The sequence below is a fragment of the Musa acuminata genome, chromosome BXJ3-5, assembly GCF_036884655.1.
Source record: "Musa acuminata AAA Group cultivar baxijiao chromosome BXJ3-5, Cavendish_Baxijiao_AAA, whole genome shotgun sequence".
NCBI lineage: Eukaryota > Viridiplantae > Streptophyta > Magnoliopsida > Zingiberales > Musaceae > Musa > Musa acuminata.
Window position 1 is genome coordinate 550,877 of NC_088353.1, and position 24,124 is coordinate 575,000.

At 39.1% G+C, this 24,124-nt stretch overlaps 4 protein-coding genes across 4 annotated transcripts in view; 2 read left to right on the forward strand and 2 right to left on the reverse strand.

The window, feature by feature from the left end:
• Positions 1 to 1,260: 1,260 nt before the first annotated feature.
• LOC135637597 (mRNA-decapping enzyme-like protein) lies at positions 1,261 to 8,788 on the forward strand. The gene is made up of 8 exons (XM_065150222.1): positions 1,261 to 1,567; positions 1,676 to 1,716; positions 2,069 to 2,118; positions 4,774 to 4,918; positions 6,183 to 6,236; positions 6,730 to 6,853; positions 7,054 to 7,509; positions 8,412 to 8,788. The coding sequence occupies exons 1-8, from the start codon at positions 1,409 to 1,411 to the stop codon at positions 8,466 to 8,468; spliced, it is 1,086 nt and encodes a 361-aa protein (XP_065006294.1). The 5' UTR covers positions 1,261 to 1,408; the 3' UTR covers positions 8,469 to 8,788.
• A 3,874-nt stretch (positions 8,789 to 12,662) lies between these two features.
• Positions 12,663 to 15,559, forward strand: LOC135638649 (protein SMAX1-LIKE 3-like). Its single transcript, XM_065151879.1, has 3 exons — positions 12,663 to 13,999; positions 14,138 to 14,363; positions 14,439 to 15,559. Exons 1-3 carry the CDS (start codon positions 12,831 to 12,833, stop codon positions 15,459 to 15,461), a joined length of 2,418 nt encoding a protein of 805 aa, XP_065007951.1. The 5' UTR covers positions 12,663 to 12,830; the 3' UTR covers positions 15,462 to 15,559.
• Positions 15,560 to 18,240: 2,681 nt separating this feature from the next.
• Positions 18,241 to 19,628, reverse strand: LOC103983659 (E3 ubiquitin-protein ligase PUB23-like). Its single transcript, XM_009400915.3, has one exon. It carries the CDS (start codon positions 19,603 to 19,605, stop codon positions 18,379 to 18,381), a length of 1,227 nt encoding a protein of 408 aa, XP_009399190.2. The 5' UTR covers positions 19,606 to 19,628; the 3' UTR covers positions 18,241 to 18,378.
• A 3,712-nt stretch (positions 19,629 to 23,340) lies between these two features.
• The window catches only part of LOC135638212 (dof zinc finger protein DOF1.1-like), a 1,246-nt gene continuing 462 nt past the window's right edge, over positions 23,341 to 24,124 (reverse strand). The window contains exon 1 of the mRNA XM_065151232.1: positions 23,341 to 24,124. This exon is cut by the window's right edge and continues 462 nt beyond it. Coding sequence (XP_065007304.1) covers positions 23,555 to 24,124 — 570 coding nt within the window. The 3' untranslated portion in view covers positions 23,341 to 23,554.

The window sequence follows — 24,124 nt, forward strand, 5'->3', positions numbered from 1 at the left end:
GGTATGCTTCAACGACTAAAAGAAAACCCCAAGGCATACATGATGAAACTACTTTAAGCCTAAAGTTTTTGTACCGTAACGATCAATGAGCAATATAGCCAATGAAGCATAATATTATTGAGGAAACATCTCAACAAAAATACTATAACATAATTAAAAATCAAGATAAATTAGTAAAATAGAATCAAAATACACTAAGAAACTAAGAATCATTAATACATCAACAATCGTTTGATTCTAAAGTGAATCAAATAGAATCAAAACACACTATGAATCATTTGATTAAAGTATGTATTTAAATAGTTTAGGGATAATATTACCCATAAAAAAATATAAATAAAAATTAGCTTGTTACAATATTTTGACCATCACATAAAAAATAATATAAAACCTACTTAATTGTAAATGACTAACTAAAAATAAAAAAATATGATGTCATAATGAATGGTCTTGAAAAAATGACAATGAAAACATATAGTATTTTTTTAATAACTTTATAAAGTTTTTAATATCTTAATAAAAATATCAAAAATACTATAAATGAGCAAATAAAAAAACACTATAACGATTCAAAATCGATGAAAAACCCAGCAAAAAAATTGACCAAAATAATTAGCGAGGGATGTTTTAGGTATTTTTGCAATCACAGGATACTGCTTAAGCAAAACTAAAAAGGATTGCCTTTTTGAAAAAGCTGAAAAGTGATCAATTATAGAGAAATCACCCTATATAAGTTTATCTCTAAAGATTTTTAGATATATCACCAAAATTACTCTTTGGGCTTTGAGCTTTAGGATCCTCTCCAAATCCTACGCAGAACATTCCTCCGATTCGCCTATTTCCAACATCTAAACCTCATCTCACATCTCCACCGTCCACTTCTCCAAGACAACGAGATCGAATGGGCGGCTGCAAAGTGAGGAGAACAGTTTGGACGGTCCAGATTCGCCATTAGCTATACAAATCACAGAAATCGTAATAGAATCCCTACAATCTCGACCGTGGTGGCGTCACATTACGGGTATTTTGGCCATTTAATGATGGCCAGTTCGGAGATTCAAACACCATCAAAATCCACGCCGACATTGAACTTGTACGTAGGGATGGCGTGGGTCCGCCTGAGTTTCCAGTTGCGTATCAGGTAGCTGGACGGGTGAAAGATCATCCGGTCGCACGTTTCTGAATCCCATAACACCTCTCGGGCCATTTCGTTCCCCTTTTTTTTCATTATGATTTATTTTATCGTTCTTTACCCCTCCACCTTTCTGCACCCCATCGCGATCGCATGCGCCGCGCCCTCCAATCCATGCGTCCTTCCATCGCCTCCTCTCGCCTCCTCGATCGATAGCTGCTCGAGTCGAGTTTGGGGTTATAGTTGATTAGGGCTTCGTTGCGGCGCGGGGTGAGAATGACGCAGAACGGGAAGCTGATGCCTAATCTTGACCAGCAGAGCACCAAAGCTCTCAACCTCATCGTTCTCCAGCGGATCGACCCCTTCGTGGAGGAGGTCCTCATGACCGCTCCCCACGTCACCTTATACGAGTTCAACATCGAGCTCAATCGATGGGTACGCCTCGATCGGAGACCCCTTCTTCTTCTATCTAGTTTCTGGCTGGTCTTTGTTTCGCTTTTGCGCCATCTGATCTAGGGCTTTGACGGTTTGTGTTTTCCGTAGAGTCGAAAGGACGTCGAGGGATCGCTCTTCCTTGTCAAGAGGTAACTGCTGATCTCGCTATTAGGATATGTATGTTGATCTTTCAGTGAATTGTTTTGCCTCGTCTGATGTTTTCTCTTGTACTGATTGAAAGATTGGCTATTGTGTAATCTGGATTTGGGTTTTTATCATTGCTTTTTTTCCTTTCCACTCCATCGATTATGAATTTTATTGTTGTAGTCACTTCTAATTGTGATTGCATCAGACTCTTTGAGTCTGACCTTTGATTTAGGATCTTAATTCCTTAGATCTAAACTTATATTGGAATGTCATTTTATATTCTTTTCTAGTTTGGCATTGCCATATTTTGATGTATCTGCCGAATATTACAAACAAATAAGTGCATCTTTGCAGGAATGCACAGCCAAGATTTCAGTTCATTGTCATGAACCGGCGGAACACAGGTTACGAACTGGTCCATGCTAAATTCATTGACGTTTCATGTTAAAAATAGTTTTTTTATAGGTGTTTGCCAAATATGTTGAACTTGACAATGTTATTTGTAATCACTAATGTGTTATAAATGTGTAGTCAAACAGTAAAGAAGAGCCTTTTTTTTCTTGGCCTGATGGACAATAGAGTCAGTTTATCATATAAACAGGTTTTTTGGATTCATTAGACATTTATTAAAGTGATCTTAATGAGCTAAAACTATTTTTAGGTTGAACATGATCTTTCTATTTTCTAATGTTCCAACTGATCTGTTTTACAAATTAGTCCTGCAGAGGATTGTACTCACAATCTTAGGAGCAGAAATTTCACTCATTATATATGCATGTACTGGTATTTTCTTCTAGTCATGTACGCATTTTCAAATAAATTAATGCCTTATTTGCATGTAAGAATAGTTAGTTTCTCTCTCACAACAACAAGCTCTATAATTGAATTTCTTTTGGCGGACAAGTTAATCTTGTTCTGTCTGCAATTTCGTCTTGTTTGCAGCTTTAGTTTCACTAGTCTGGAATGATCACTCTGTACTAGGCTGCCAAACATTTCTTGAATCTGCAATTTTGGTCCATACATATCTTGTGCAGTGCTTTGTAGTGGGTCAAGGGTATCAAACTTGGAATTTGGAAAGAGATCTCACAAAGCTAAACTCTTCTGGTTGTGGGGTTTGCTACTCAGTTACATTGCTTTTTATCAATCTTGCTTTTTTGAGTGGACTCTATGAGCATTGTTGTGCTTACATGAGCATCAATGAACAATTTGTACTATTGTGATATAGAATACATAGGTTCTGCCCACATGATGAAATACATGTTGTTCGAAGATGATATATTGATTTTTTGGATGTTTGGGTATGCATAAGCATTTCCGTTAAATAGTAGTGGTTAACTTTGTTTTATGCGATGCAAAGGGAGTATGTGAATGATGGATTGTTGAATGACAAGTGGAGAGAAACTTAAGTAATCTGCTTGTTTATAGCTTAGTAGACTATAGTCAACAATTTTTTAGATACATCTCTCTCTCTCTCTCTCTCTCTCTCTCTCTCTATATATATATATATATATATATATATATATATATATATAGAGCAAGAGATAACTATCCACATAGAGCATCTATTCAGCAATGAAATCTCACATGTACATAAGTTTTTCTTCGTGTTTTGTCTCTATATATGTAGGTCTAGGTTGATGACATTTAAGTTTCGTCAGGAACATTTCTTCAGAGGAATATATATTTGAGGCATTTGATCCTTCTCTCTTTTGGACATATTGTACTGGGCTTAGTATTGATATGCTAATCCCTGTGGCACCCTTAGTCTCACAACTATGAGGAGAAGTCAGCCATTCTGATGGTGCTAAGGGCAAAGTGTCTTGGCTTTCTGCAGGTATTCACAATTTTGATAGGCAAACAGTGGACACCAGAATTACAAGGAAATTTGGCATATAACTGCTCAAAATAAAAACTTACAATACTAGAGCAAGAGCAGGGTAACAAATAGCTGTCACCTGAATACTCTGCACAATTGTGTAGTGACTGACTTAAATCTTTAATGCTCATCTCCTAGATATTTCCTGGGAGCAATATCCTTTTATATACAGCTCAGGATTTCCATGGTGATGAACTGGCAAACAAAATTTGACCAAAATGCTTGTTATCTATAGCTTTGCCATCAACCCTAAGAATGATGCCCCCGCATGGGAAAAACCCTTGCCACTCAATAGAAAGGCCCTCAGTCACAATATTCTCATGTACTAAACAAAACAACTTTTGTAAAATATGTACATTATTATTAGGGACTATTACAATTTGAAAACATTACATTTGGCAGAGAATAAGTTTCTTAACATTTCAATGCCTCATCGAAGCCTTCTTGTATGCTGTAACTTGATTTTTCTCATGTTGCAATCTCCAGTCTCCTAACTTGGTATTGACTTGAGATGTCCTCATCATTCACTAAATACTCTGTATCTATTATCCCTCTGGAGGGAGTTCAAATTCTCAATTCTTAAAAATTTGACTTGAATTACCTCTAAAAAAAGCTCGTGGTGTTAAACTGAGTTGATTTGCTTCTTGAAGGATCTTATAAATTGGCAACTCATATTAAATATAGGTGAATCTTTAGCTATGTTCAGATCTGTACTCTATAAGAGACCTTCCCTACCCATTCAATGATTGGGGGGGTTTTCAAACTTAGTACAATTCTTTTGTGAATTCTACTTTGAAAGAACTTGAGTGACATTGTTTGTAGTTCTATCAGCACCAGGTCACCTTTCTTGAAGTCTTGAGGTTTCATCCCTAAATCTTCTCCAAGTACACTTGTGCTATCTTTATATTCTTATGCCACTTCTTACCAACATAATAAGTTAATGGACTATTACAAGATGGAATCACAAATTGTGATGTGCTTCACCCCTAAATATTTTCCGAATATGCCTGTGCTGTCTCTATATTTGGCATTACTGGTTGAATACAATTTTCTGTCCTTTTGTTTGCAACTACAAGTGTCTCTTGTTGAAGTTGATAGAGATCATATAACAAGATGAGATGAGCTTGGTATAAACTTTGTCCTATAGGTTCACTTATGTACTTGTGATTCATCTGATTAACAGATAATCTGGTTGAGGATCTCTTGGGAGATTTCGAGTATGAAATCCATCTTCCATATCTGTTGTATCGAAATGCAGCTCAAGAAGTCAATGGAATATGGTTTTATAATTCACATGACTGTGAAGATGTAGCAAATATTTTGAGCAGGTACAAGTACTAATTTCTTCAAAGTGTTGCTGAGAAAACATGCTCTTTCATTTTTTATTTCCACAATATTTTATTTACTTCACTATATTTAAATGACTTTGAAGACTTACTGTAGAACTCTAAAAAGTGATTTTATGTTAATTCTTATTGCCAAATACTTTATAATTATAGATTATAGTAAGCATATTAGCTTTGTAGATTGTACATCTTTAATCAAGGTTTGCAAAATCCAGACCAGATTATCTAGGAGTGACATGATTGGAATATTTTCTGGTAAGAAACATATAAAATCATAAAAAAAAGAGCAAAGCATTAGGTGAAAATATGAAACAAAATTTTAAAAAGAATAAATAATATGCACTGAGAGATTCTTCGACCTTCATATTCCATTAGATGTCTAACATTTTAAAACAAGGAACTGAAATATAAAGATGAAAACTTTTTTAAAGCAACGGAAAATAATCAAGAATAGTTCATGAAGATCTATGATACATATTTTATCATACAAGGATATTATTATAGTAAATACCTAGTATTTGTATCTCATACAAAAATATTTAAAATTTGTCAGACATTTTGAAGACGTTGTTAACTTTATTACATTCTTGTGCTGAAGACTAATGATCATAATTCAGAAGAACTATGACATTATCCATATAATCATATCATACAAAGGTTTACTGTACTAAATAATTATTGTATATATATCATAAGAAATTATTAGAACTTACCTGCCTCATATTCTAGCTATGAAAGGTATTCTTTGGCAGGTACATTTTGTTCCTCTTCTGTCATGACTTTTCAGTCATATCTGTTGTTCCTCATTTTATTCATATGTTGAACCTAAGAAACAAATAATTGTAATCTACAGTTGTAGTTCCACCTCTTGCTTAACTGTGCTTTTCCATACATGATTAATTTTTGGAATCATGGGATCCATCATGTTATTCTCTATATGGACATACATTTCTGCAAGTTTCCTGAAAAGACAGTCAGCTTAAAATAGGTATAGGGTTTGTTTTCATGAAAAAGATCGATCAGTATTATATGTTATTCAGTATTCCTCTTTCATCATCTCCTAATATTATTTTTAAAATTGAAGTCTTAGAATCTTATTCTGCATCATATATGATCTTCAGTTTTGTCATATGACGAATTATAGTGCTCAAGACTGACATTATCAATCAGTATTCCTCTTTCATCTGCATCAGTTTTGTCATATGACAAATTATAGTGCTCAAGACTGACATTATCTTTTATTCAGGATACTTAATGCCTATTCTAAAGTACCTCCGAAGCCTAAGGTATCTTCTAAAAGGTATATGCTATTATCCCTTTGGTCCTACATGCTTAGTAGCAGCCAATGGTATTGTTCATTTTCCTTTAGTCTGCTTACTATACTTTTCATGATTTTTATTAGCATATGTTGTGGTTTAGTCTTGACCTATTTTTTTCTTTTTGGAAAGCAATGTTTCCTTTTTCCTTCTAAGGCTTTATTGTTTGCTCCCTACACATATGCTCGGACATAAAGTAATATACACCTTTTTTTGTGTAATCCAGGCTTTTAGGGGATTCTTGATCATTATTTTTTTCATCATTAGGTGCTATCTTTTCAATTTACATCCTTCTTGGAATACTGTCTATAGTAGTTGTCTGTTCTTTTAGTTTTCTCAAAATTTTGACAAGAAATTTGTAGCTGCTATACCTGCAAGCATATGTAATTCCACATTTGATATCTATGTCCATTTCTGTGTCATGTGTAAAATATGGATGGCTATTATTATGAATAATTTCCCTTTTTCTTGCAACAGTGAGTTTGAGGAGCTTGAAGCTGTACCTACTTCATCAGTAATTGAAGGTCCTCTTGAGCCAACTACATCTGCAGCTCAACCGATTCCGGATGTTCCTGATGATGCATTGACAAACTTCTTTGGTGTATGTTTTCTGCTAATTAGTTTCCTCTATTGTACCATTAGTTGTATCTTCGTGTCTGCTGCTAGTAAGTGTAGCTTTTAGGTGTACTATGGTCTACTCTTTATGTGATGGTAATTATACTATTTTTAGTAAATTATGGTGCTGTGTTCGTCAGGCAGTAGGTCTACTTTTATGACATGGAAATTATTTTGTTTTTTCAGAATGCTCTGAACATTGGAAACACATCAAATGCAGCAATTTCAGGGCAGCCACCTCTTGTTGCAGCAACTGTTCCTGTAACTTCTAATGAACCAAGTACCAATCCATCTGTGATACCAACTGTTCAGCCAACCCCCACTTTTCCAGCTTCATCCTGCTTAATGCCACCACTGGAAACTCTTGAATCTAGTAGCGGAAATATCAATCGTGCTACAAGTCTTGTGAAACCTTCATTTTTTACTCCAGCACCTTCTACATTGGCAATGCCTCAAGCAGCATCTTTAACTCCGACTGCTCCTCCACTGTATCCTCCAGTGACAATGCAGCGTCCATATGGCACTCCATTACTACAACCATTTCCACCACCTGCTCCATCTGCATCCCTTACTCCGGCTCCAAACTATGGCCCAATTCTTACAAAAGAAAAAGTCCGTGCTGCACTCTTGAGGCTCGTGCAGGTAAGTTTTGTTCCCTTCTGCTGCACTATTTTTTTTCTCATCGGTCTTGACAATAAATTATTGGTACTGCATTGGATGGACTGGTCCCCATACAACTTGTTCATTGTTGTTTCTTGTTTTTAAGTAAATAGCCATATGATGATCATTTCCTTAGTACAGATCTTGCACACTAAATTTCTAGCAGTGTGTTTCTTTTTCATTCTTTCACTTTCATTGTCCTCTCATTTTTGTCTTACCATCCATTATCCTGCTCACTCAACTTTCCATGCAAGTTAACAAACGTTTTGGATAATTCCATGACTGGAAGTTAGTGTTATGGATACAGTCCCTTAATCTAATTTCTGATGTGCCATGTAGTTCCATTGTGCCATGTAGTAATTTATTTTTCCCCTCCCTTATGGTTTTGGTATATCACTTGAAGTCTTTCTTCCCTCTTATGTTGTGTCTTCCTACTAACCATTCACTCTGCTTACACTTGGTGATGTCATCAACTTCTGATATTTCTTTTTATGAAAGTCCTCTGTCATGATTGATCTATTTTGCTTGTAAATGCTGCTCTCATCAAATGTATTGTGCATGGGAGCTCCATTGGGAATATTTATTTTTATTTATTTTGCATTTATTTTTCAAGCGGAGATTAGTGTTGCTATTTCTTCAGATCTGATAGTCTCTGCTTGAAACTAAGTGGCTTGTTACCACAGAAGTCTGAAGCAACTCCAAGGATGACTTGACTGGCCATTTATTGATATTAAATTCATTGTCTATCCTATTAACAGAATTTTTACAGTTGAAGTATACATTTCAGGGAGGGTGTTTGCTTTTGATATTTCTTTTTGCTTGTTGTACTCTGAATAGTGTTATGGACTAAAGTTGATCTGATCTTCTAAATGTGTTCTTTGCAGAACAATGAATTCATTGATATGGTATACCGGGAGATGCTAAATGCACATTACCCGTGACGAGCAAAAGATTTGGGTGAGAGATGGGACGATTCTCGGTGCATATAATTACTAGTCGAGCTGCTTTTTCTTGTAGAGCTATTTGTAAATCTTTCGAGTGGCAGATAACGACAGAACTTTTTTTCATATAACTTTTTCCTTTTATATTTTTTTGGGATTGTATGTAGATGGGAGTATCTAAAATTTTCTTCTGGTATGCTATCTGATCTCACTGGGAATTCAGCACGAGTTCATATGTTGCCTGAATTTTCCGACCTACGTGACAGATGCATCAAATCATGGGATGTTATTTCCAAAACTTAAAACATCTTGTTGCTAAAGTTTACTTGTATTCCGTAGGCTCTACAGCTGAGAGATGTCATCACACCATGTTTCTATTACGTAACAATGTCTTGATATATTTTGGTTGTCCGATATTGACTTGGGTTTGGAGCATGTAAAAAGCTATGTTGAGAGTGGCATGTAAAAAGGTCGAGACATGTTGAGGTGTTGAGAGTTTGGGGATCTTGGTCGAGACATGTAAAAAGCTATGTTGAGAGTGGCATGCTTAAGTTAATACAGATTTAGATGGTTTGATGAAGTGTTGAAGTTGATAAATGTGTTTCAATGACTCTTGAGAATACACCTTTGGGAATTTTTTTTATAGTATGATGGGTGATTGGTGGATTGCGATCGATGTTGGGTCAATGTTGGGAATAGCTACATGCTTAAAATTAATCTAATCACTTTTTTGAGTTTGGCGAGATAATTTTTGAACGATAGATGTGATATATAATAATATTTTTAATTTTTTATTTTGAAATGATGGTTGTGATATATATATATATATATATATATATATATATATATATAATTTATTTTTTATCTTAACAATGATTGTATTACTCTAACGCTTTTAGTGTGGGGGGAGGGGACGTATCTTGATCGGTTGAAAGTTTAAGCACGTATCGATGATTGAACTAAGATGGAAAAATGAAAATAAGAGACTATCCCCGAAGATAACAAATACGTATTTGATATAGCATTCAAAACTTATTTGATTTATAATTCTATAATTTTATATCAATTTTTTTATATCTTTTTAAGACTCATTATACATTAATTTTTCAAAGCATAGAAATAAAATTATAAAAAAAATTATTTTAATTTTTTATTTAAAATTTAATAAAGAATCAACGATTTTGAATCAGAATAATCATGATCAAGTTTTGACAACTCAATCTTAGAAATGAATTTTTTTTTTTTTAAGAAACGATTCTTTCATAATACTAATAAAATAATATAGTATTATTTATAGCCCTAGTATTATTTTGCAAAACTCTAGTCCAGTCCACAATAACAGGAACCATCCCATTTGTTGTGCAAGGCCTCAAACAAGGAGTCTCCTTCATCTCGATCCAGTTAAAGTTTCAAAAGCCATCATCCCATTTGTTGTTCCTTTTTTTTATGTTTCGTGATTCTTCCTACACCTTCAAATCCTACCCCTTTTATCTTTTGTGTTCTTATTCATGTTGGTTTCTCATCAAACCCATGCTCACTTTTTTTTGTGCCACTCCTATCTTCACGGAGAACTTAGAAGCATCGCATCACTTTATTCTGCATGTGTAATAATGATTACAATGGTAGGAGATAACTATATAAAATCTATGAATGAACTATCCATATTGTCATCCATTACTTTAATCTTTTTCATACTAGCATAAATTATTATTTTACCAATAATGATATTATTTTACCAATAATGATATACATAAATTCATATACCTCTCGTACTCAACACTCACGGCAATAGTAAGTCGACTTTCATATCTATATCATATCAGTGCTACATTGACAATTACTCGGCATCACGATCAAAATATATTTTCTTATAAATGAATAGTGCTCTTTAATTCTTTTTACTAAATAATTATATATTCTAATCTTCACAAAACTTAAGTGTTAGAAGATTGGATACAACCTGGCATAAGTTTTGCAACTCGGGCATACTATTTAGAATACCCTCCTTTTCGTGATTCAAGCATGCTAAGCATGAAAAGATTTACCTTGCATCCATAAAAAAAAATTATGAAAACTAGGTAATTTTATTAGATATATTGAGCTTTTTGTGATTTGGTATATGATCAATTTCTTATTGTTACCATGTGTTTGTGAAATGCCTTTGGAGAAAGATGTTAATTAATTTAACTAGTAAAGACTTTGACACAAAAATGTTATCATGTGTTGTGAATCTCGACTTAAATTCTTTGGAAAAAAAAAAAAGGGTACTCTCAAATATATATATAACATGTCTCAGAAATAACCATAATTACAATCCTTCATCCTTAGGCTGGCTATAAAGTTATTGTTGTTCTTGTGGATTTCTGGTAATCTGCAGTTCAATACACATCCTTTTCCTGATTAGGGCATCTGCATCTTGCTGTCTTCTTTCTTTCTTAGCTTATTTGCTGTAGATGCATAGATGCAGAAATTTCAATGACAAGCAACCGAAAAAGGTTCCTTCATTCTAATGATTGATAGAAATGGGAGAAAGGAGATTTATTGCTTTTAAGTTTGTTCATAACTGTTGCTTTCATTCTTTGAGTACTTTTTGTAGGAGAAGAAAGAATAAAGCTACCATTGTTGGAAATAAAATGCAGAACAACAATTTAAAAGAATAACTTTGATGCTGATAAAGATATAAATATCATTGCCAGCATCAAAGTGGCTTTTTAATTCACCATCTTCATTCATGGTATTAATGTCCAAGCTCTATCATAAACTGCTATTTCTGCTGATAAAGGATCAGAAAGCATGCTGGATTTACTCATATCCAAGTAGATGATTAATTGCATCAGAGACATACAAAGATCTTACACTTATCTCTTTGGTAAATTCATTTTTAGCCATACTTATAGGAAAGTAAATAGGTTTTTTCTGCTAAGACTTCAAAGTCCACCTTTCTATGGAAAGAAAACTTCCATTCTGACTTATGTAAGCTTCTATCCTCTTTTCTATACTTGTAATGAATTGAGTAAATAATTTTTTTTTCTTTTTAGGAAAAAAAAATCAATGATATTAGTGGTGCACCCTTTCCCTGTCGATTCAATTGTGCCTTGATCTCAGGGGTGTTACTAATATGGTTCTCCATAGGAAGCAGGAGCAGGATTCAATTGTGCCTGTGAACCAAATCTGGGAACTGACAGTATCTCTAGTGATATGCCACTGTTGTGATAAGCATTTGTTGTGAATGAATCACATTAAATACTCCATCACAATGAGGTTGCTATCAAAAGAAGAGAGTGAGGGTCTCAATCTCATTAATCTTTGTGCATGACTGTGCTACCCAACTACCTAGGAAGTTAACTCAAATTGAGCCATCACTTTGGGACTTATTGTAATGGGTGTTCAAAAGCATCAACCTTTATAAAAACACAATTGCATCCAGTCAAGAGATGGAAGGAAGAAAGATGTCATATGACAGTGTGTGACACACTTTATTCCTTCAGTCTTTTATAGCTTCAGAAGAATGAATCAATCTTGAACAGTGCCTCAGATTAGACCCACCAGCTTTTGCAAGAAATGTGTGCTGAGGTTATTAGGCCCTATATATGTATATATATATATATATGTATATATATATATATGTATATATATATATATATATATGTATATATATATATATATATGTGTGTGTGTGTGTGTGTGTGTGTGTGTGTGTGTGTGTGTGTGGTACTTGAGAGGCCTAATCCGGTGTTTGATGATGCTCACATACTCTACTCGGTTCCTTTGTTGTATCACATCTTTTAGAAGCTTTCATCCTCGGTGTTCTGATGAAACTTTGTGGCCCTTTTGAGTTGTACATTAGCATGACTCAAACTATATACACTTGCTAATACTTGGATCATATATTTAGGGTAGCACAGAACATTGTTGCAGAGAGAGAGAGAGAGAGAGAGAGAGAGCGAGCGAGAGAGAAGTCCTTGATGCTGCTTGTTTAGTACATCTGTTCCACTTTCCACCACAGGATCAAGGTTGGGACTTGATTTAGCCTCCCTTGCAAGAAAAGAATAGTTGTACACTTCCTCATGATAAATTCTCACGTTGCTCCAACCAAAAAGCAAGCAACTCAAATCTCCTAAAACAAAAGAGAGAGAGAGAGAGAGAGAGAGAGCAAAGAAGCGAGCGCAAAGCAGGTAGCAACAGCCATGCAGCTCTCTACAGCTGATCTACACTCTCAGCCACATGGACTCAGCCTACCTACAAAAGGAGATCAACCCAATGCTCCTTACTCCCTTTCCCTCCAAAATCCATCAAGTATCACATCTCTTCCCTTTCCTTCCTCCTTAAGAGTTCTCAAGAAGAAGAAGAAGGTATTAGAAGATGAGAGGAGGTTGTACAGTGCAACAAGCACTGACACCAGAAGCAGCAACGGTGGTGATGCAAGCAGTAAGCCTGGCGCAGCAGCGAGGGCATGCGCAGGTGACGCCGCTGCATGTGGCTAACATCATGCTCTCTTCCTCCACCGGCCTCCTGCGAGTGGCCTGCCTCCAGTCCCACTCCCATCCTCTCCGCTGCAAAGCCCTCGAGCTCTGCTTCAACGTCGCGCTCAACCGTCTCCCCACCTCCTCCTCCTCAGGCTCGATTCTAAGCTCCTACCCACACCACCACCACCACCACCCTGCCCTGTCCAATGCCCTGGTGGCTGCTTTTAAGAGAGCTCAGGCCCACCAGCGCCGGGGATCCGTCGAGATCCAGCAACAGCCGCTGCTCGTCGTCAAGATAGAGCTGCAGCAGCTCATCATCTCCATCTTAGACGACCCCAGCGTCAGCAGAGTCATGAGGGAGGCTGGCTTCTCAAGTACCCAAGTGAAGAGCAACGTGGAGCAAGCTATATCTGTAGAGAATAGTGTCCCAAGTTCTGGGCCTTACAAACCCCCCGGCAACGACTACGCTCTCTCACCGTTAGCAAAGAAATCAAGGTCTTCCGATGAAGTGAGGAACGAGGAAGTCGACAGTGTCATGGAGTCCTTGGTGAGAGGGAGGAAGAAGAGTGTTGTGATCGTAGGGGAGTGCAAGGCCACCTGTGAGTCTGTCGTCAGAAGGATAATGGAAAGAGTTGAGAACGGGGACGTGCCTGAGGCTTTGAGGGCTCTCCACTTCAGAAACCTCTCGCTGTCTTCGTATGGGCAGTTATCAAGGGAAGAGGTCGAGGAGAGAATTAGAGAACTGAGGCGCCTCGTGAAGGGAAGAAGCACTGTTCTTTACTTGGGAGATTTGAAGTGCACAACCGACTTTAAGATTAGTCGTGGGGAGAAGGAAGGAAGCTCGTACTGCCCCTTGGAGCATGCGATCATGGAGCTTGGCAGGTTGGCCTCCAATGGCGTCGAGGGGGAGTGTGGTGGTGGGAGAACATGGCTTTTGGGGATTGCCACATACCAGACTTACATGACTTGCATCTCTGGGCTTCCTTCTTTGGGAACTCTTTGGGATGTCCAGCCTTTGTTTGTTCCTGGTGGTGGAAGCTTGGAGTTAAGCCTCAGCTTCGACAGGTAAAACTGTGATGGAACGATATCTATGTTTGTGTTGTTATTTGATTTATTGTTGGCTTATCAGATCTGCAAATAAGATAAGCAAGCACTTTGTAGTTGGTTTTGATCTCTCAAAGAGGTCACCATTTGATCTTTCAGTGGTGTAGAAAGGCAATCGAGGAGCAAGGAACTCGGAGTGGGACCTTGTTGGCAATTAGAAGAAGATCGAAGCAGGAAAAAGAATGCTGGTAATTGTGCTGATTGCTGCAGCACATTTCAAGGACCAAAAGACCTTGTCAGCGGTGGACATGGTACGATGGCCTCAAGTCTGCCTTCATGGCTTCGACGGTTTGAAGAGAGAGGAAGCACATCAAGTGATAGCCCGGTATGCATATTCCTATCTTGCATTCACTGTTGATGGCATCCGATAGAAAACATGACCATAGCTTTGTTTCTGCAGGACTCTCTCCAGCTTTATGGCCTATCCAAGAAGTGGAACACCATGTGCAACTCAGTGCAGAAGCTCCATTGTCACCACCCCAGGAAAGCACAGTTCTTGTCATGGAGTTCTCCGTCTTCTTCCTTGCACCATACTCCTCGAGATTGGCCAGTCACAGGGAACAACAAGGACCCCTCCTCAGAATTCCACTTTTGGTTACCTGGAAACGCCCATAAAGATGATGAGGAGCAACTGCTGCCATCCACTAGTGGCAAACACTACCCTACCATTGATTCCATGGAAGTGGAATATACCTCGAGGTTCAAGGAGCTGAATGCTGAGAATCTAAAGACACTGTGCAGTGCATTGGAGGAGCAGGTGCCATGGCAGAAGGACATCATCTCTGACATAGCAAGCACTATTCTGCAATGCCGATCGGGGATGCTGAGGAGGAAGGAGAGACTGCAATCACAGGGGACCAAGCAAGAGACATGGCTGTTCTTCCAAGGTAGCGACTTCGAAGGCAAAGTAAAGATCGCAATGGAGGTCGGCAGACTAGTTTTTGGCTCGTTTACTGACTTCATTTCGATCGGTCCGTGCACTCTCTCATCAAGATCTGATTCCGAAGCAAGCCGTAGCTATTTCGAGAGGTTTGGAGAAGCAGTCAGAGACAATCCTCACAGAGTTATCCTAATGGAAGACGTGGAGCAAGCAGACGAGCACTCACGAGAAGGGATTAAGAACGCGATACGACGAGGGAAAATTCTGAGCTGCAGCTCGGAGGAGGAGGTCAGTGTAAGCGATGCCATCATCATCTTCACCAGCGAAAGCCATGGCTCAAGATCGAGTGCATGCTCTCCTACAGCTAAGCCAAGATTGGATGAGCTTGTAGAGGAAGGAGAGGACTCGAAGCACACAGAATCCTTTGTTCTAGATTTGAATCTTTCTGCCACTGATGACACGGAGGATTGGTCATCCGATGGTGTGAGGCTTTCCGAAATAGTCGACAGAACATTCCTCTTGAAGCTGCCACAAAGCATTTGATGCCATGCAGTGGGCATTTCGTGTGTGTGGGTGACGAAACATCCGTCTCTTTTGTATGGTGTAGCTTGATTTGAACGCATAGAAGTAAAACATCTACATTTCGACTCGTAATCGCTTCAGAAATGCATGCATCTAAACGTTAGTGTGATAGGATATTGTATCATATTGTTTGAACAGCAATGATGCAGAGAGAGAAGATAATGAAGAAAGTACAAACACAGGCATATGAGTGTCAATATTAGTATCACACATTTGGCCACGAGGTGTAGGAAGACAGCCATGAGAAGAGAGGTGAGAAGTACCAAAGCAGGCCTTATGCATAACAGGAGAGCTTTACAAAGGATATGTTAATATGAAAGGCAAAAGCACAAATCTACTTTCGTGCATAATGATGAAAGGGAATCGCTTTTTTCCCCACTTTAGGGTACATGACCCAACATTCTCATCTTTGGAAACTAGTGAAGGTGAAAAGACTAACGCAATCGAAGAGAGCATCTTGTCTTTGGACCTCAAAGTTGGTGAGTTGGAATCCTGTTAACATAAATCTCCACTGCATGGGCAGCTCACCAAATGAGTAGGGTAGTTTTGGGGGTTGCAGTTGGCTTTCATGAAATGGATTGATTGGGAGAATCCAGAGATCAGTCTCAAAAGATGGAGGGGGAGATATGGGGATGGAACTTAACAATACATGTTACAGTGGATCCTTGGACTGTGTAAAAAGCAGCAGCAGCAGCAGCAGGTGGAGGAGGAAGAGGGTAAAATGTCAGATACAAAGTGGGGTGTTGCTTTTAACTCTCTCTTCTCATCTACCTTTTTGACTGCTGTCTCCAATGCCTTGCTTGCTGACTACTAAGCTCTTTATCCATGTTGCAGCTTGTGTTCTTTTCTGATTTGCGGTTCTACTGGGTGGATTCAGCAACTCTGCACTGTGCGATAATTAGTGAAGCTTTGATAGCTGGAGAACAAGATCCATTATGTCTGTCACTACCAAAGGCTTGATGCTGTCGGAAGACATGAGAAGATGGAACTAAGCTATGCAGAATAGTGATGACAAGTGGAGTTGAAAAAAGAGTTTAACGAAGATAGATAAGCTCATCATCTGATTAGGAATATAATGACTTTGGAACTCACACATAGAATGAGCCTTCAAGTATGAATGATTAATTCTTAATTATTTTTAAGATCAAAAAATAAACAAAACATTAATTAAGAACTCATAAAATAAATAATAATTTTTTACAAACTTTCAAAAGTAAAACAGTAGTCATCGTAACCTTTGTAGTGAAAGGGGAACATAACTTTTCTCTAGAAAATTTCACTCTAAAAACTCTGTAAAATAATTCGGATTTCTGGCTCATTATGCTTTCCAATGATGGTATACAGTATTCCTCATAAACGTATCATTATTAATTTCAATATATATATATATATATATATTCCTGTGTCAAATAGGAACCGGACTGAAGCATCACCAAAAGAAGAAGAATAACCTTTTGTTGAGTTGCCAGGCTATATGATCATTTATACTTCCCTTAGAATGCACGTAACAACATATGCCCTGAAACCAGTGTCATATACTGAGACGAAGACATGCAAGTGGTTCTACAGGAAGAACATCCGCCATTAACCGGACCTTGGAGCTCAACCCCCCTCCCACACACACACACACACACACACACCAAAAGGAGAGTCCATTGGCATCTGCAAAAGGGTTTACAGGCATGGAGACAAAGTTTCCACGCCTCAAAATCCTCTGCAGAGCTTTGAGGAAAGGAAACCATATCGCCGAGGGCCACAAAAGGAGTGCGAGTCTTTTGTGCATGGAAGTAAGGGCGAGGCTCCATCGAGCCCATCTTTCTCCCAATGGTTGGAATCATGATGTCGAGATGTTTGCAGCCATGATTTCAAAGGTGATTGCTTGGGGATCCAAGGTGTTCCATCTTCCTTTATACTCCATCCCTTGTCCGAGAAAAGACTGGTTACTCACTCTTCCTTTGAGTTGAGCACCTCCACCTTCGGTGATCTCACAGGAGAAAGAGTGGTCAAAAAGAGGATCAAAGAGAGAGGGAGTGATGGAGAGCTTTTGGTGATTGCTTGAACGCTTTCTCGAAGCAGTATTGAGAGCGGGAGAGCAAAAGGATGTGCGATGACCTCCTTGGGATTCTAATACCACCAAAGTTCCACTCCATTTCTCAACATCATGAAAAAGATAACAAAATTCCAATCCATACAAGAATGTTAAGAACATGAGAGTGAATGTAAAGATTTCTTACACATCTGCATTCATCCTTCCTCTCTTTAAAACTCTACATTATGTATCAGCGAGAGATGATGACCATAATAGTTTGCATTTACGAGAGTTTAACCTATAAAGGATGCCATATGGCTTAGACAAAATTAGTGCACTTCGTGATGGATGATAATAGTTTGACCAACTCGACTATGCAATGAAGCCTCTCTATATTATTATCTTTATGCTTTTGGTGGATGTTTATGGAATCAACCACCACTAAATCAATCGTTATATATTAACTAAAGTCGTTAAATACTCTGTTAACATGTGTTAGCACTCGTATGGGCCGATAAGAATTGGCAAGGCAAATAACATGTAGAATACTATCGTCGTCATGGAAGACAAAAGGAACAAACAATTGAACAAACACGAAACTTTATTAGCTAAAGAGAGAGAGCCATAAATTCCGATCACTAACACATTGGTTGTCCAAAGGACTTTGCAATCTAAAGCTCGGCCCGTTGTGAAACCAGTCATTGGCCCAATCTAATTTCATTAAATACACCTTAATTAAACTTGGATATATATATATATATATATATATATATATACACACACACACACACACATCAATTTGGTCACTTATTTCACATTTATGTAAGGAATAAACAATTGCACACGACTTTAAAGAGTTGGGTAAGAGAGCCTGAGATGAGGATGTAAACATAGAGAGTGCATCCACACCCTTGAATGCAACCTTAGGATCTGCCTGGCCTTCTCCTCCGTCTTCCCCCCACAGCCAACTCGTAGTACCAGGCAGAGCTTGGTGACCACCCCCAGCTGCAGCATCTCCTCCAGCAACTCCGCCGCCGGCGAGTGCCGCGCCACCGTGTGCAATATCCTCACCGCCTTCTCGCTCGCCAGCTGCGACACCTGCAGGATCTTCTTGGACACCGCAGGGATGGCCGCCCTATGGCGGACCAGCTCCGTCCGCCCCTCCGCGCACCCGCAGAGCCGGTCCAGCGCCGCGAGCACCAGCTCGGTGACTCTCCTCTCGGGATCTTCGAGGAGGAGCTCGACCAGAACATGGACGGCGCCGGCTTCCACGGCCTTGGTTCGGTTGGTTCCCCATGGGCATAGCCGGACGAGCGCATGCAACGCCGCCTTGGTGGCCTGGTGCGAGATCCGGTCACGTAACACGTTCACCATCTCCTGGAATAGCTCTGCGTGGAGGCCGATCGATCGTGCCGGGGAGAACACTCCGAGTAAAGATCTCAGAAGCAGAGTCGCGTAGCTTCGTGATTGACCGTTCGATCGTCGCAGAATCGTCGTCAACGACTCGATTATGTTGGCGTTCTTCGCCAAAAGATCGAGCAGTCCTTCTTGGGAGATCTCAAGAGTCTGAAGTATAATGAGTGCTTCGTCACAAGCTCTGGTTTCTTCTTCGTCTTCGACTGAGTTCGATGCGTAGTTCACTATGACAAAGGCTGCGAAGTCGATTACGCCAGGAGTGGTCTCGACGTACCGCTTGTTCCTGTGGCTCTCGGAGACGACGGCCTTCAGCTTTCGAAGGGAGGTGAGTCGGCTTTGGGGCGCCATGGCGGCTTCAAGCAGTTCGGCGATCTGCCGCTTGCCGACGGGGGTCCTCGGAGTCGGGAACATCTCGACACCGCTGGGGGAGTGGAGGGCGCACCACGCCTGGATCAACCGGCGGAGAGTGTGATTGGGGGTGAGCTCGCAGTCCGGCAGAGGCCGCCTCGTGACCGGACATGTGCTGTGCTTGGCGTCCAGGATCCACCGCTCGATGCTGTCGCGGTCGAAGGTGATGCCGGTGGGCAGGGTCACCGGGTCTCTCATGATCTCGAGAGAGATGGGGCAAAGGAAGTAGGAAGGGATCTCCAACGGCTCCATCGGAAACAAGAATATGAGGAGGAGGGAAAGAAGAGGAGATGATGTTGGGAGTTGACAAATGAGTTTGACCTTTTATGAGGAGGAGGGAAAGAAGAGGAAGTCAACGCCAACAAGACGAAGAGTATGTTTAAGAAAGGTGAGATTTGTGCGTTAGCTGTTCGATGAGGGTTTGAATACTTTCCTTCTTTCTTGGAAGGAGGGAGATCGGTGATGGAGAGTTGACCAATGGCGATAGCTAGCTGTGTGTCATGGGAATCGTCGTAACGTTGACCAAGCCCTGCTTTCACAGGTTGGTTTCTGCTTTAGATGTGAGCATCGTCATGAAGAGCGTGAGCTCTTTGACCTCATCACATTGGTTATAAGAATTGAAGTCTCGGCACTCGGGCTAAAAAGGATGGGATAATTGATTAATTATTTAATTTAAAAAATTGTTTAATTGATTAATCATTTTATTGGGAAAAAGTCTCATTATTGGTTTTTTATTACCATATGGGTCCATCATATTCATTTTTTATTGAGGACATTTTTATATAAATGATAAAAAATAAAGTCTATGAACCAAACCCAACATGAGTTTTATGATTGAGTATAATTCGAATATAATTTAGTTTAATTTCAAAGGTAATTGGTTTAATTTTTACTAAATCAATCCAAATTTTTATAAAATAATCAGAATTTGATTCTTAGACGAATAATATTATTCTTAAAAATAATTTATGATGCTTAATTATCAAAATTTAAGATTTTTTGAATCAATGCTATGATCGAATGTAACATTATCAAATTCTAATAAACCAACCAAAACTTCTACAAAACCAACTATAAGACATAGTTCCAAGGTGAAAAATACCAATTTTTTTTAAAGATTTTATGATCACTGATCATCATAATTATATTTTTAAAAAAATATATTTTGTGATCAAGCATAACGGTTCAATTTCGAGTGTTAATTGGTCAACTTCCATTAAACCAATTCGAATTTCTACCGAATCACTATGACATGATTTTAAGATGATTAGTATCACTTTTTATTTATTTTTTAATTATTAATTATCAAAATTAAATATTTTTAAATAAGTTTCATGTCGAGTGAAAATTAGTTTAATTTCAAGTGAAATTTAGTCAACTTTCATAAATAAACTTAAAATATCATAAATAACTAGAACATGATTCTAATTCTAAAATAATAAGTATATTTTTAAAAAAAATATGATTTACTAATATCAAAATTAAGATTTTTTAATATGGTGTATGATCAAGTCTCAATTAAATAAAAGTCTGAAGGTATTTTCATTCAAGTGAAAAAATAGTAGTCTAAAGGTGTCGTATTGTCACGGACTTAGCTGGTTTTGCCTAAGTCGTGCAGAACCCTTGCATGTCCGTCCGCAAAGGTCAACCTCCCCGAAGCCTCTCATTGTCTCTTAGGACCAACAAAAAAGAGAACGGGTTAGAGAGAACGTCTCAATCGGGATTCATAAGCAAACATCTCTGAAAAATACTTCATAGACAATGCAATTTACAAACAGACTTTGTAAGCTCTGAACAATTGCACAACAAAGGATAAAATGATCCATTACAGACCGAGAATCTCTCACACGTGTCCATATGACACAACGTTTATTTACAATCCTAAAGAGGCCACCAACCCAATTAAAATGAGACTATTAAGCATTCGACAGCCCCTCTATATATTGTACAAGGCATGAATATATTAAAAGATACGGACATACATAAACATTACATCAAACATCTTGTTTAGAAGTTTGTCCGTGACAATATGGTAAAACAAATCAAAAGTAAAAAATTATTCTAATAAAATACTCAAAATTTTATATTAAAAATCGCAATATCTATGATTTAAGACTTGTCACAATCAAACCACTGCCTTGTCACGCGAGGATTTATTGTGACGGGGTTCGGCTACGTCCGACCAAGTCAACGACGCCTAATTGGAAGAGGAGGGTGGCGGAGAAAGAAGAGAAACACATGTGATTCTATGGGGCATTTCCTTTCTCGAGATATGTGCATCAACATGATGTGCGGTCCAGATGTGAGCAATCGTGGTAAGTTACGTGGAAGACGGGGCCAACCGGTTGCTCATGGGCCGCGTTCATTCTTGGGCCGGACCGGCCCAACACACGCGATCGTTGCTATGCAGTCTAACCCAACTCCGTAGTATAACAAATAATACGAACATATAATTAATACATTGTGTTAGCTCGCAGCATATGGTCAGATCGTTATCATGACTAAGCTGGCACAAGGCTCCATTTGATAATATTTTCTAATGTATAATATAAATAATATTATGATAATGTTAAGTTAGTTTTTGGTTGGTAGAGTCGGCTGTTGTTTCGGAATGAATCGAGATCCTTTTTCCTCTCACTTGTCCCGATCTGATTTCAATTGACACCATCTATTTCTTCTTTTGATAAAAAAAAAATTAATAAAAATTGGGTACCAACTTAAAAGGATTCAAGATTTCTCATAAAATGGATATGGAATAAATTTATTTATTTATTATTTTATAATATGATTCATTCAAAAGGATCATATGGTTTTTAACGAGTCATCACAGGTGTCAGTTATATAATACTGGGGGGACATCCTACGGACATGTCAACATTACATCTTTAATGTTTAACTGATGCAGATATGATATGTTCAATCATTCATTAATCACACAAGTGGTTAGGCATTTACCGGAGCATGCTGCCTCATATCGCAGTATTTATACGTCTATGAGTAGATTGCATCTCAAGTCAACTTAATTGACAGGTCCAAGTCATCGACCGTAACGCTTCGCCCCCACCATTCACACACATACATTACAACTTTGACCAAGTAAAAGAAACCATTATTGTGTCCAAAGAACGCGCACCTCCGCAACACACGTGGCTTCACTTGGATGAATCTGGTGAAGTGCACGCGCGAGTGGGTACGTGGGAATGAGCAGAGCTCACCCCTTTCGAGGAACAACGGCGACACTTAACTAAGCCATTAATTCCTCTTCGTACTCATTCAGTTTCCTTCTCCGGAGGAGTAAACGATGGCTTGACGCGTTGCTGCCGTCAATCTCGCCGTTTTGACTCCCTAGCCATCCTTTCTTGCCTTGGATCATGAGTCCCTCACTCTCTCTCTCTCTCTCTCTCCCTCGGTCACGCAGCATGTGCTGCTGTGCTCATTCCGAAACCCCCCAGGCCGTTCATCTGTCTACCCCAAAGAACAAGAAAGTCCTCGATGGGGAGCATAGCATTCAACTCATTACGATTTCTCATCGACTTGAGTTCGATGCATCAGATCTGATCTGATCTGCCCTTGCTATTGTATTGTGTAAGTAATTATGTGATTGGGAGCAGATCACCAGGTGGAATGCATGTCTTCTCTTGCCATAAGTTTCAACGTTATAGACTCTCACAAGACGTGGTACATCTCTCTACGTAAGCCATGAGGTTCATGACTTGTTTCCAACTCCTGGAATAGAAGAATGTAACTTAATTGGTGATCTGATTCCAAGAATTTTGTTTCCAGACCTCTCTTTCTCTCTCTGCTATGTTTGTGTATGTGGGAGATAGATAGACAGAGTGAGAGAGGGAGAGGGGTATTTCATGCTGTGGAAGTCACAATCCATGGTGAGTCATGAATGATGCAGAGCATTTACTCATGGGGGTCCACACCATGTCAGTTTTATCGAGAACCAACGCTGCGTGTCACCAAGTTCGTTGCACTTCACCATCATCAAACCTGTGAGTGATCCATTACTTTGACAATATCGTTGAAGAGATCAGTGTACATACTCTATACCCTTTACATGTTATGGAGTTTATATATGGAGATCTCTGTAATATATATATATATATATATATATATATATATATATATATATATAAAGAGAGAGAGAGAGAGAGAGAGAGGTTGAAGAAGAAGACGAAAGAACAAGGACTGGGTATCAGCATCTGTCGAAGGCATCGAAACTCGAGTAGTCCAGTAAGCTCCAGTCATCGTTAAGCGGGCTCTGTTGATGGTGCATGCCACCTACTGCGACTGATTCAAACTCTTCATAGATCAGACCTGAACCACTCGGACAATCCAGGGATACGTAGTTGGTCACAGGTTGCATTGGCCACTCTACAGGACCGGTTAGATCCAAAGGTAGACGAGAGTGTTCGATGTTGTATGGCGGATCCACATGCCTCAGTAGCGCTATGGCTTCTTCTTCTTCTTCTTCTTCTTCCATCGGCTGGGAGAACACCTGGTTGCATGAACTCGACTCGCTCGACGTTCCAACTGAGCCCACCGGCTCATGATCACCTTCCGCGAGCTGTGATTCCGCCGTGACCGGGCCTATCTCCGTCTGCGGACGCTGATTCGAGTACTTGGCGTATAAGGCCTGGAGATCGATGGCGGATCCGTCGGCGGGGGCGGTCGAGTCGTCAATCGTCGACGCCCGAGTCATGCATGAGTCACTCACCATCTCGTTCAGCATGAGGTCGGGGCGGATCGGACCCGGGAGGAGGGG

What these genes read in the sequence shown, in the direction of transcription:
- LOC135637597 (XM_065150222.1), top strand. Translation starts at nt 1,409, where the DNA reads ATGACGCAGAACGGGAAGCTGATGCCTAATCTTGACCAGCAGAGCACC. An exon ending in CATGAACCGGCGGAACACAG is followed by an intron (nt 2,119 to 4,773) that starts GTTACGAACTGG and finishes TCTGATTAACAG; the next exon opens with ATAATCTGGTTGAGGATCTC. An exon ending in CATTGACAAACTTCTTTGGT is followed by an intron (nt 6,854 to 7,053) that starts GTATGTTTTCTG and finishes TTGTTTTTTCAG; the next exon opens with AATGCTCTGAACATTGGAAA.
- LOC135638649 (XM_065151879.1), top strand. Translation starts at nt 12,831, where the DNA reads ATGAGAGGAGGTTGTACAGTGCAACAAGCACTGACACCAGAAGCAGCA. An exon ending in TTAAGCCTCAGCTTCGACAG is followed by an intron (nt 14,000 to 14,137) that starts GTAAAACTGTGA and finishes TTGATCTTTCAG; the next exon opens with TGGTGTAGAAAGGCAATCGA. An exon ending in GCACATCAAGTGATAGCCCG is followed by an intron (nt 14,364 to 14,438) that starts GTATGCATATTC and finishes TTGTTTCTGCAG; the next exon opens with GACTCTCTCCAGCTTTATGG.
- LOC103983659 (XM_009400915.3), bottom strand. Translation starts at nt 19,605, where the DNA reads ATGGAGCCGTTGGAGATCCCTTCCTACTTCCTTTGCCCCATCTCTCTC.